The 12977-nt window shown below is 40.9% G+C and overlaps 1 protein-coding gene and 1 long non-coding RNA gene across 4 annotated transcripts in view; one reads left to right on the top strand and one right to left on the bottom strand.

The window, feature by feature from the left end:
• PDE7B (phosphodiesterase 7B) overlaps positions 1–12977 on the top strand; it is a 348202-nt gene that overhangs the window by 172893 nt on the left and 162332 nt on the right. Inside the window, exon 1 of one of the 3 annotated variants that reach the window (XM_027551639.1) lies at positions 11151–11601. The exons of the other annotated variants lie outside the window; for them this stretch is intronic. Within the exon in view, the coding sequence (XP_027407440.1) occupies positions 11364–11601 (238 nt within the window). The 5' untranslated portion in view covers positions 11151–11363. Of the gene's footprint in view, positions 1–11150; positions 11602–12977 lie in introns of those variants that run through there. 3 annotated transcript variants of the gene reach the window in all.
• Positions 1015–11210, bottom strand: LOC113898462. Its single transcript, XR_003512662.1, has 3 exons — positions 11127–11210; positions 2722–2878; positions 1015–1466 (listed from the first exon to the last, which is right to left on the bottom strand). It is a non-coding gene; the product is annotated as an uncharacterized LOC113898462 (long non-coding RNA).

Raw genomic sequence — 12977 nt, forward strand, 5'->3', positions numbered from 1 at the left:
CTAATTGCAGATGGTTCTGGAGTTGACTCCTTATATTCTAATCCAGACACACAATACAAGAGCAGCAAGATATGTGAACACATGCAAGTCAAAGGTAGGTATTTTTGCCTTGCACTCAAAATAGGCAACAGAACATGAATGTCCCAAGCAAAAATATGTAAGAGGACAAAGAATGCAAGAAGTCTCATGATCAGATTGTTGAATGGATTCAGGGAGAAGATCATGGAGGACAGAAAGTAGCAGGTCCCAGCAGCCCAGAGAAGAAAATAGAGCAGAACCCATGGTAACCACCTCTTAGAGACAGAGACATGTGCAATCATTTTAGATACTTTATGAAATAGAGCAAATTTTAGTTAGAATTTAAATGTGGGATGGATAAGAAGGTTACAAAGAAACTCTTAGAGAGTCTTTAGAGATTCCATACGTGCATCAGTGTTGCCAACTTGTGTTAGGCTTTCTTTCCTTGATGATACTGCTGTTATCTTCTAGCAAAACTACATACCACAAAAGGGGGTGGGGGGTTCAGATGGATTTCCCGTACCATACTACACAGAGAGTGTGTTGTATATTGTTTATATACATTAAATAGTCTCACCTTTACTTATTTTTTTATGACTACTTCCTGTCAAGCCATTTCCCTGAGTACTTTTCTAATTCCTTTTTATTTTTTCTTATTAAAAAAAATGGTTTTGTTTGTTTGTTTTGGTTGCACTGCACGGCAACCCTTGCCCCATTCAGTGGAAGTGTGGAGTCTTCACCACCAGGCCTCCAGGGAAGCCGCACCTCACCTTTCCTTTTTCCCCTTGATTCTCCAGAGGAGAAGAGGTTCTAACATTACCTTTAAAATGACCATGATATATATTCACTTTTAATCCATTATCTGCCAGCTTTCCCTTTCTTGTTTCTTAGTTACTTCTGTATATGATAGGAAATATAGGCGTTCATCAAGGTAGAAAGCACTTAGCATTAGAAAGAATCAGGAAAGACAAAGGGAAGAAAATACAACCACCTGTGTTTCCAGTTACCAGCAGATGCTTCCATTTATTCTAAGCATTTCTTATTCAGTTAACTGTACAAATTCTTAATCATATAAATGTGATAGTGTTCCAACCTCATGCTCTTGATTACCCTTGTCTTCCAGTTGATTTCACATGCCTCTTGCTTCTGGTATCACTTTCCCATGAATGCTATGTCTGGAGCTGCCTGAACTCCAGGTGATACCTGATAAAGAATACAGCCTGTTGCAGAGCTTATCTTTTTTGTTTTGTTTTATATTTCACTGTGACATTGTAGTACATTTCTCTGAGTCAGCAGCACCGTGGGCTACTCGCTGGTTATAGCTCCATGAATGCTTACTTTCTTTCCATCTTTGCTTTATAGAGTCATCTGGTCACCATTCATTCATGCCCAGAGTATTACAGTGAGAAAGATTACCAGGCTTCATCTGAAGTCTGCTTTACATAGACCTTTAATAAATCAAATGAAGGAGTACATCTTGGTGAGAATATCCATAATGATGGAGATCAAAGACTCAGAGCCTTGCCTGTATTTTGATCGTTCTGAAAATAACAATAGTCCTTAGTAAAGAATCTGCCTGCCAATGCAGGTAACTCAGGAGACACAAGTTCAGTCCCTGGGTCAGGAAGATCCCCAGGAGAAGAAAACAGCAACCTATTTCAGTATTCTTGCCTGGGAAATTCCATGGCCAGAGGAAGCTGGTAGTCTACAGTCCACGGGGTCACAAAGAATCAGATACAACTGAGACCGAGCACACACACACAGAACAACAAAATGCTGGAAAGCGGGAAGGGTGGCAAAATTAGGCTTAAGTAAATTTTGCTTGAAATTTCAAAAACAGCAATTTGTCTTTGAAGTTGACTCCATTGTATATATATTCTTTCTCACAGTGGCCCATACTGTTTAGTCAACCTTATTTTTTAAAGTTAATTCATAAGGGAAAAGAAATGAATGAAACAAAATTTAAAAGCCAAGTAGGGATTCAATATCATGAATGCCCCTGGACATAGCCCTTGCTCTTATACTGCAGCTCTGGTTGCTTATTTCTAGTTGAGAGTAGTTATCCTGAGCCACTACTGATTGTTTCCAAAAGTCTTAATACATGTTCCTGTAAAGAAGGGTACTTTTGCTTCATTTTCTTTCATAACTAACATAGAAGAGGCAGAAAATATCTGCCACTTAGTAGGCCTCTCACCTTGCATCCCAGTGTGGACTGCAGACCAGCAGCCTTGTCATTCCCATGGAACTTCCTAGTAATGCAGGGTCTCAGGCCCCGCCCAGACCTGCCCAAACCAAATCTTCATTTTAATAGAATCTCCAAGTGATCTGTGTGCACACTAACATCTGAGAAGAATTGCTGTAGAACAGCATCTGAGAGACAACTTTTGGCATAGATATTTAATGTAATTCATAATCATCAGGAGGTAATATGTGAAAGAGGGAAAAATAAATAATAATTTGAGGAGGCAGTAGGATTACACTTCATACACAGATAGTCGAAACTTCCTTCTTCCAAATTGACTTTGAACTCCATAAACAAAAACATAACTGAATGCCAAAGGGAAAAAAAATAAATGCTCTTAGAAGGTTTTATTCCTTACCATTTTCTCACTTTCCTTTTATGTTGTTTATACTAATAATACTTCTATATCTTATTAGTGATCTAGTTTATTTCGATTATATTAAGAGGGAAAAAAATCTCACTCAGGCATTTCCCAGCAGGTCTTTGAGGATGTCTGGACAATCTCCCCTCCAGCCTTCTTGAGGTCTTTTTAGTTCTTGAGCGTTCTTAGTCTTAGTTGAGAGTTCTTAGTTCTTAGTCTTCCCAGTTCTTGAGGGCTTCCAGAATCCATGTATCTCACTTGCAAAAAAGAAGTAAAGCATATTTCAGACTTTGTTTAAACCACTTTTGAAACCTTCTACTTGGTTTTATGTACTATACTACCTTGAAAAACATTTGTGAATTCAATGGAGATGAGCTAGGAGCTATCAAAATTATTAAAATATTTGAGGATTATAGACTCCCAAGAAAAAGATTGGAAGCCCATGTGGTTTGTTTAGAGAAACAAAGCCAGGGGGAGGCCTGAGACACATGTTCATCACCACAGCCTACAGCACAAAGCTTTACAGCTCATGAACATCAAACACAACCATTAGTCACTGTGGCCGGAAATTGAAATTCTAATCAAAGAAACGGATACAGTATTAACCAGAACACTAAATAACCCTTGGTAAAGATGGCACAGGCTTACACTCTAGACATGATTCATAACTGTTATCACACCTCTCAAATGCAGTTACAATGAATATTTATCCTACTGAGTTTCTTTTAATACATATTTTGTCATTCATCTATGCTCTTTCACATATCAATCATTTTTCCCACCTCTCCCCACCTTTGTATCATTAAATCCCTGGATGGCATCACCGACTCAATGAACATGAGTTTGAATGAACTCTAGGAGTTGGTGATGGACAGGGAGGCCTGGTGTGCTGTGATTCATGGGGTCGCAAAGAGTCGGACACGACTGAGCAACTGAACTGAATTGATCTCTCCCCTGGGGCCACTCTCCAATACTCTCTCCAATACCCTGTCTCTGACTTCCTCTACTCCTGCATCCTCATAAAAAGCATGAATTTCCAGAGTGGGACCTAATTTAAGGATGGGGAGTTTGACTTTTCAGTTTTTCTTATAGATCTCAGGAAACTAGAACCAAAATTTCAGTTTAGATAAATTATCAATTATGATTTCTTATAGCTTAAAAATATTTAAAATTTTTCAGCACATTATTGCTTATTTAATCTTTATTTTATCCTTACAAATAAGATAAAAAGCATGATGGATAAGGTTGTTATTGGTACCATACCCTTTTGTAAATGGGCTTGCCTGGTGGCTCAGATGGTAAAGAATATGCCTGCAATGCGGAAGACCTGGGTTCTGTTCCTGGGTTGGGAAGATCCCCTGGAGGAGGACATGGCAACCCACTCCAGTATTCTTGCCTGGAGAATCCACACGGACAGAGGAGCCTAGCAAGCTACAGTCCATAGGGTCACAAAGAGTTGGACATGATTGAGTGACTAAGCACTCACCATTTGTAGATAAATCTCTAAGTTTGAGGCAAAGCTCAGTAGTGAGACTTAAATACAGTTTTTGTAACCCTAAGGCATTAATAGCAGTCTTGAAGAACTTCTTGATTATTTCATCATTATAGTTATTTTTGAAGAAGATAACACACCTGCGAACATGAAATTATGAAAAGTGTACCACCACTTATAATCTTTGAAATCAGAAAAGAGTGTCCCTGGTAGTCCAGTGGTTAAGACTCTGCACTCCAAATGCAGGAGGCATGGATTTGAGCCCTGGTTGGGGAGCTAAGATCCTGCACGTGGCATTCAGTTCAGTTCAGTTCAGTCACTCAGTCGTGTCTGACTCTTTGTGACCCCATGAACCGCAGCACACCAGGCCTCCCTGTCCATCACCAACTCCTGGAGTTCACTCAGACTCACGTCCATCAAGTCAGTGATGCCATCCAGCCATCTCATCCTCTGTCGTCCCCTTCTCCTCCCGCCCCCAATCCCTCCCAGCATCAGAGTCTTTTCCAATGAGTCAACTCTTCGCATGAGGTGGCCAAAGTACTGGAGTTTCAGCTTCAGCATCATTCTGTCCAAAGAAATCCCAGGGCTGATCTCCTTCAGAATGGACTGGTTGGATCTCCTTGCAGTCCAAGGGACTCTCAAGAGTCTTCTCCAACACCACAGTTCAAAACCATCAATTCTTCGGCACTCAGCCTTCTTCACAGTCCAACTCTCACATCCATACATGACCACAGGAAAAACCATAGCCTTGACTAGACGGACCTTTGTTGGCAAAGTAATGTCTCTGCTTTTGAATATGCTATCTAGATTGGTCATAACTTTCCTTCCGAGGAGTAAGTGTCTTTTAATTTCCTGGCTGCAGTCACCATCTGCAGTGATTTTGGAGCCCCAAAAAATAAAGTCTGACACTGTTTCCACTGTCTCCCCATCTATTTGCCATGAAGTGATGGGACCAGGTGCCATGATCTTCGTTTTCTGAATGTTGAGCTTTAAGCCAACTTTTTCACTCTCCACTTTCACTTTCATCAAGAGGCTTTTTAGTTCCTCTTCACTTTCTGCCATAAGAGTGGTGTCATCTGCATATCTGAGGCTATTGATATTTCTCCCGGCAATCTTGATTCCAGCTTGTGTTTCTTCCAGTCCAGCGTTTCTCATGATGTACTCTGTATATAAGTTAAATAAGCAGGGTGACAATATACAACCTTGACGTATTCCTTTTCCTATTTGGGACCAGTCTGTTGTTCCATGTCCAGTTCTAACTGTTGCTTCCTGACCTGCATACAGATTGTCAAGAGGCAGATCAGGTGGTCTGGTATTCCCATCTCTTTCAGAATTTTCCACAGTTTATTGTGATCCACACAGTCAAAGGCTTTGGCATAGTCAATAAAGCAGAAATAGATGTTTTTCTGGAACTCTCTTGCTTTTCCAGTGATCCAGTGGATGTTGGCAATTTGATCTCTGGTTCCTCTGCCTTTTCTAAAACTAGCTTGAACATCAGGAAGTTCACGGTTCACGTATTGCTGAAGCCTGGCTTCGAGAATTTTGAGTATTACTTTACTAGCATGTGAGATGAGTGCAATTATGTAGTAGTTTGAGCATTCTTTGGCATTGCCTTTCTTTGGGATTGGAATGAAAACTGACCTTTTCCAGTCCTGTGGCCACTGCTGAGTTTTCCAAATTTGCTGGCATATTGAGTGCAGCACTTTCACAGCATCATCTTTCAGGATTTGGAATAGCTCAACTGGAATTCCATCACCTCCACTAGCTTTGTTCGTAGTGATGCTTTCTAATGCCCACTTGACTTCACATTCCAGGATGTCTGGCTCTAGGTCAGTGATCACACCATTGTGATTATCTGGGTCGTGAAGATCTTTTTTGTACAGTTCTTCTGTGTATTCTTGCCACCTCTTCTTAATATCTTCTGCTTCTGTTAGGTCCATACCATTTCTGTCCTTTATCGAGCCCATCTTTGCATGAAATGTTCCCTTGGTATCTCTAATTTTCTTGAAGAGATTGCTAATCTTTCCCATTCTGTTGTTTTCCTCTATTTCTTTGCATTGGTCGCTGAGGAAGGCTTTCTTATCTCTTCTTGGAACTCTGCATTCAGATGCTTGTATCTTTCCTTTTCTCCTTTGCTTTTTGCTTCTCTTCTTTTCACAGCTATTTGTAAGGCCTCCCCAGACAGCCATTTTGCTTTTTTGTATTTCTTTTCCATGGGAATGGTCTTGATCCCTGTCTCCTGTACAATGCCACGAACTTTATTCCATAGTTCATCAGGCACTCTATCTATCAGATCTAGGCCCTTAAATCTATTTCTCATTTCTACTGTATAATCATAAGGGATTTGATTTAGGTCATACCTGAATGGGCTAGTGGTTTTCCCTACTTTCTTCAATTTCAGTCTGAATTTGGCAATAAGGAGTTGATTATCTGAGCCACAGTCAGCTCCTGGTCTTGTTTTTGTTGACTGTATAGAGCTTCTCCATCTTTGGCTGCAAAGAATATAATCAATCTGATTTCGGTGTTGACCATTTGGTGATGTCCATGTGTAGAGTCTTCTCTTGTGTTGTTGGAAGAGGGTGTTTGCTATGACCAGTGCATTTTCTTGGCAAAACTCTATTAGTCTTTGCCCTGCTTCATTGTGGCATAGAGTGACCAAAAAAAAAGAAAGAAGGAAGTTCTGAAATCCCAGAAGGTTTCAGCCAGAGGATGCCATGGTCACATAGCAAAACATCAGGTCATGGAGAGAGCAGGGAGGGGAAGCCAGGTGGAGAAAATCAAATCTTCCAGTCATTTTGTTCTCAACTCCTGTGTTATTGGACTCTTTTTATTTTATTTCATTTTATTTTTTTGCAGGTTAACTGTCAGCGACAAGAAACTTAGCATTAGCTAGATATCTGAGAACCAGGATAGAGGTCTGATGATGCCAGCTAAAACCCTGGTTTCTGTCTTTAAATGTCCAAAGAAAAGTAATAGAAGATATTGTAATGCACAGTGAAAACTCAAAACGAGGTGGGGAAGGCCAGACAGGTTCCAGTGCCTGAGAAAGGACCCAGGGGCTGGTAAAGAGATTCTCTCCTCTGCTCTTGCTCTGGCTGCTAATACATATTTGCAGAGTGAATAAGGGAATGATTGGTTGTAGTTTAGAAACCTGTTGTGAAATCACACTATGAATCTGTCAGCTCAGCCTCCTTCTACCTCCCCCCACCTCGCCTCTCCTCATCTTGCCCCGCCCCTCTCCTCCCTTCCCACGTGATGGTGGAAATATGTGCTGCCTTCTATGGTCGGTCTGTAGACCAAGTCCTTTTCCCTACTTGCTGGCATGATTCCTCAAGATTAGTTAAGGCCAAAGTTATTACATTTCTATGTCTCCTGAATGACACTGTAAATTGTTAGAGCTTCTTCTACTTAGACTACCTTAAACAAAGTTGAAAGACCTGTTTTTCCTCCTTTGCTCACTGTGAATCGCATTTGAATTGCATTTGTGAAACCCTGGGTGGTTGTGTGTGTGTGTGTGTGTGTGTGTTTATACATCCTATATCCGTATTTGAACTGATGGAGAGAAAAGCCCGGGACAAAATGAATAAATTCCCTCAACAGTCTCAAATTTTTCTTCAAATATAGAAATAGAGTTAATAAGTATTTAAAGTACTTGCAAAAATACCTTAGTGAGAAGACTTTGATTAATTAAAATGAAGTTTTATGAGAATCTAATCTAAAATCGAAATGAATGTGTATTTCTGTTTCTATTTTTTAATGTACATTCTCTAGAATGACTAGAAATATTTAATATTGTTAATATTTTTTAAGTCATGTATAATAAAGGCTTAGAAGCCTATCAACTAGAACAGCCATAAATCCACAAGATTTTTACAGAGCCCCCAGAACACTAGAAATTCTTCAAGATGATCCAGGTTCTAAGACATTATGTTTCCAAATCTTTTTTCTTGGTCGTATACTTCAGCATTGTGGTTATCAGTTCTTTTCTTTATAGCTGCAAACACACAACAAAGTTTGATATTTTAGGAATCCATTGGAACAAGCTGTTTTGATTTTGTTAATTCTCATGACATTTCTTTTGTATAAGAAGAGAACTGTGCTACTTTCCTCTTCATGGGAAGTTAGGTTGACTCACATGCTTGAAAAAAAAAAAGAGCTTATTTTGTAAGTCTATCTTATAATTTCATGTTTGTAGCATATTAAGTACTGATATTAAGACTTAGAAGAATCCTTACAAGTCACATAGGTGAGACCTCTTTGCTCTATGAGTCCTCTGGGCAGAGATCCTCCCCTTCTCCCCTTGCCCGGTATAGTAATCGGTGAATGATGTAAGGGGAAAATCATAGGTTTAAAGACATGCTCTTCTAAAGTAACTATCTGAAAGATAAAAGAGATGCTAGCCTACAAAATGGAACATAGCCACCTTTTAGAAGATTTGTGAAGGATAGTAGTTTTAGTCCAAGTGCTAGCATCTCATCAGTTTGTCCCAATCTCTTGAACCTGTAGTTGAGCCAAAACTCTCCTGAGCCAAGCTTTCTCGCAAGATTTCCTGTACTTCCTGTTTCTATGTGAGCCAGAAATACCATGAGAATGACCTTCCTTGTGGTATTTCTGCACTTCTACCGTGGAATGAAGATAATCCCATATTGGGGAGAATTTTTGTTTTTAATTGTACAGTATTTTTAATTTCCAAATATTCTAATGAAGAAGATTCCTCTTCGAAAATGAAAACTTGAGATGACATTTTCCTGGCCTTAATTTATTTTGACTATGAAGTATTCATGTTCAATGATTCAACATTTTGTAACTTCTCTAAGGTATTTTTACATGGAAATATGTAAAATTATATAAAGAATAGAGTGGAAACTTACATCCTAGGATTTTTTTTAAAAAGTCATTCTGAAAGGAACATGCAATAAAGAGTTATATTCTTAATACATTAGTGTATGTAACATATTATATCATATATTTGTTTTCTTTGTTCTTAACCCCTTTGTTCCAAGGGTCAGGATATCCTGATGCTAAGTACTATTACAAAATAACTGAACAAAAATAAAAATAGTCAAACACTTAGGAAACTCTTCGGTTGTTATGTCAAGGAAGTTTGTGACTGAGGAGTGAGTATAAGACACTATTCAGGAAATATGCTAATAGAGGACAGCAGCCTACATGTGCTTATTAAATAAAATTGTCTCAATTCTAGAGAGCTTGAATGCCCCCAACCTGATGGAAGGGTAAGATAAGAACTGGGAGGGCTGTCAAAAATGGTAGAACTGTCAAACTGAGGCTTAAATCCCTTCATCTCTTAACAAAGAGAGAAGTTAAAAAAGGCACATCTTTCTCATAAGTGGGTCATTGATTCCTAATTGGGTTGTATGAATATCTGGTTGAAACAGGAAGAGCTGCTTGATCAATATTTTAATCATGAAACTCACAAGCAGCAGTGTCCTAAATGTGTTTTATTGTTGTTTCTTCTTTAGATGTTGACCCTTCTTTACCCATTACGAAAGGTTTGCCAGCGTACTTTTCCATCCAGAAGAAAGAAAAGCCACTTAATTCACTGTAGAAAACTAAGCTTCTCACCCATGGGTTTAGAGGAATAATCATTATAACAATAACAACATGACAGTAGCTTTTGCTAGTTTCAACTTTTAAAACACGAGGTGAGGGAGATGAAAATAATACACACCCTACAATGGTCCTTATCCTCTCCCCTAAAGAAACAGCAAATGATCGTGGGATAAAACAGCCCCAAAAGGAAAGCAGAACAGGAGCAACAGATTGTACATCAACAAAATAAAGTGCCAAGCAAAATAAAGCCCTTTGCAATGCTGAGACATGAAAAGGAAAGATGGGATTGTTACAATGACCTCCCCAAGAAAATAGGAGTTAGCCACGTGGATGTCCAAGTTCAAATTGCTCCTACCAACCCCATTTGCTGGCAAAATACCACCTCACTTTCATTTGTGTCAGGGCTTTTCACACTAGGTCCAGGGGACAACCCCTCTGCTGTGCGAGTTCTCACTTCTAGGCTGAACGCCTCCATCTCTGAACCTCGGGATCCAAGACAGGCGGCCCCAGATTGTCCTCAACTCAACCACTGTCAGGTGGGGGGGGGGGCCGTTTGTGGCCCAAATGTCATGTCCCCAGCGTTCTATCTCTGGAAAGTGAATCTTCGACACCTTCTTTTTGCTGTCATGTATGTCCCCAGTGGATCTGCTTTAAAATTATTATTCCATCCCAAGCGATGTGTCCAGACTTTGCAACCTCACCGCACGTTTGCATGAGGATCTGGATACTTCCCCAAGTCACTTCTTTCAAAGTTAGCTCTGGAATGTGATTCACTGTTATTTCCCTTCCAGCCAAAGGGCAGCTGAGGTTACAAAGGGATTGGACTAATAGTCCAAAATTCAGTTAAGTTTGCTGAGAACCAAGTGACAGCGGAGAGGGAGAGTTATGGGGGAGGGGAGTGTGTGAACTGTGGTCTTGGGGAGCAACCCAAGACCTTTCGAATAACCCCAACTCAGTGCAGACTGTGGTGGACCGGCAAGGTGGCCCCCGGCCAGACCTTCCAGAAAGGAGCAGCTGCAAACCGGTCCTGCCAGTGCTCAGCCTCCCCTGTTTTCTCCTTGAGGGCTGGAGCTGGGGAAACTTCTAGGTTTCCTGCACCACGAGGGTGACTCCTTACCTGATACCTTCAGGTAACTGGCCTCTGGAGTACCCCTCTGAGAGGCTGGCAAAGGGGAGCCCCCCACCTCTTGGCCTGAAGTCTTTAAGGGCTAAACAAGCCACTTGACAAACTTTGACAAGCACCAAAAGCGAACTGAGAACAAATAAATCGGAAGAAGATAAAAAGCAAAGGCTAAAACCTCAATGGCTTTTTTTTTTTCCCCCCTCTGCTGTCGTTCCAGCTGTAGCCTGGGATTAATTAAGTGCTGCGAAGTCAGTGCCTGAGAGAGAAGGGGGGAAAATGCTTTCTCTCTCTAAGGAAGGAGGACAGGAACCGTTCTCACCAGTGAGAAACCTTGGGAAGTGAGTCGCTCTCGTCGTCAGTGTTTGTGGAGGGACTGGAAGGACAGGGGGGCTGTGCCAGGCTGGAGGAGGCTTGCCTTTCCGAAGCTGGAGAGGATTTTCCGGGGCTTCGCCTTCCCCTGCCTGGGAAGAATTTCCCCTCTGGTAGCAGCAGCCGCCGCCGCGGCGGCAGCAGCAGCAGCAGCAGCCCGACCTCCTCTTCTGGGGACCAGGGCAGAATGCCTGTGCTCGAGCGCTATTTCCATTCGGCAGAGCTGGGCAGAAGGTGGACGGCCCCAGAAGGTGAGCTGCCCGCCCCCCTGGGCAGCCGGCCGGGGTGCCAGCAGGGGCCGCTGCCCTGGGACTTGCCAGAGATGATCAGGATGGTAAAGCTGGTCTGGAAATCCAAAAGTGAGCTGCAGGCGACCAAACAGAGAGGCATTCTGGAGAATGAAGATGCTCTCCACAGCATTCCAGGTAAATGGACTGGGAGGTGTGAGAGGTACCAGGGCCAAGTCTGAGGACTTTCAAGTCCTTCCTTGGAGAGCCCAAGATATAAAAATGGGAAAAGGAAGGAAGGCAAACTGTAAAGCGTAGGGCCCGAGGGCTGTGATTAATGAATGTTTGTTCTTTTATTGAAATGCATCTTAAAATTAAGAGTGATGTGGCAGGAGGAGCACGAATAGTGGAAAATCAAGAAATCTGGGATCTGGGCTTAAGCTGTCATTTGATTGTCCCGTGGCTTAAGTGAAATTTCCTAAGCTGCAGTCCTGATAAGGAAGGGAAGAAATTGGGCACTTTTTAATGTCTATCGTGTCTCTGCAATTGCTTGTTGATAAACCAGTTGTCTCTGAGAGAATATTCTTCTTAGGTTGCTTTTTTGTAATGCTTTATGCAAAGTAAAATATATTTTCTCATTTTCTCATGGTTTACATGCTGTAAACCATGTATTCATGTTTCCAGGAATGAGTTTGAGCTGAAAATTTTTTATGTCGTGAGAAACTTGATAAACTGCCTTGCCTCAATTTCCCCTTTTGACAAATGATGATAATACAAATTTCCCCATTGATATTAGGAAAATTCAGCTCACAAATGTGGAAATGATGATTCATAGGAGCTTTGTCACGTTATAAGAATGTGCTGTGTTTGGGACAGTTGAGAAGAACTTTGCTATATTTTTAACAGTGGGGACCACACCACAAACACATCTAGGATCCCTTTGGAGGATCCCAAGGGACTCTGATAAACCGTCAACTAAAAATGCCGGGTGTGCTTTTCCTTAGGGAATATGTTGGTAGATATTTGGAAAGTGGTGGTTCACTTTAGAAGAACGAATATGAGCATGTGTTTATGCATTTGAAGTCTTGGCTAGCCCGATGAGTGGAATCCTGACATGCCATTGGTGGTGAGAGATGGGGAACTAGATGGAAAAGCTATACCAAAAATTACCTCTTCTTCTCATGGAAAGAGACTAGAAAATCAAAGCTCAGCTAATTTTGTTTTTAATCACTTATGCAGAAACTTTTTAAAGTTGCCTAATAATCTAAAGAGAACATTATTAAAAAATAATGCTCTGGGCAAGAGGAAAACAGATTTGAAAGGAATTAAAAACAAAAAGTGTTGGTCTCTAGTAAACAATGAATACTTAGGAAAGAGAAGGAAACCCATGAGACTGAGGTTTATGTGGCATTTGGGAGATGGATGCCCAAGGAAATGGGTCTTGGTCAGAAAAAATGAGGTAATGCTAAAGCCATCCCATATTTCATGTGAATTCAAGAAAAATGGAAAAACCCACCTGGGCAAAAAACTTAACTATGACACTTCAACTTTAACCACTCTTGGTTTGTTTCAGT

This window comes from Bos indicus x Bos taurus, chromosome 9 (genome assembly GCF_003369695.1).
Source record: "Bos indicus x Bos taurus breed Angus x Brahman F1 hybrid chromosome 9, Bos_hybrid_MaternalHap_v2.0, whole genome shotgun sequence".
Classification (NCBI taxonomy): domain Eukaryota; kingdom Metazoa; phylum Chordata; class Mammalia; order Artiodactyla; family Bovidae; genus Bos; species Bos indicus x Bos taurus.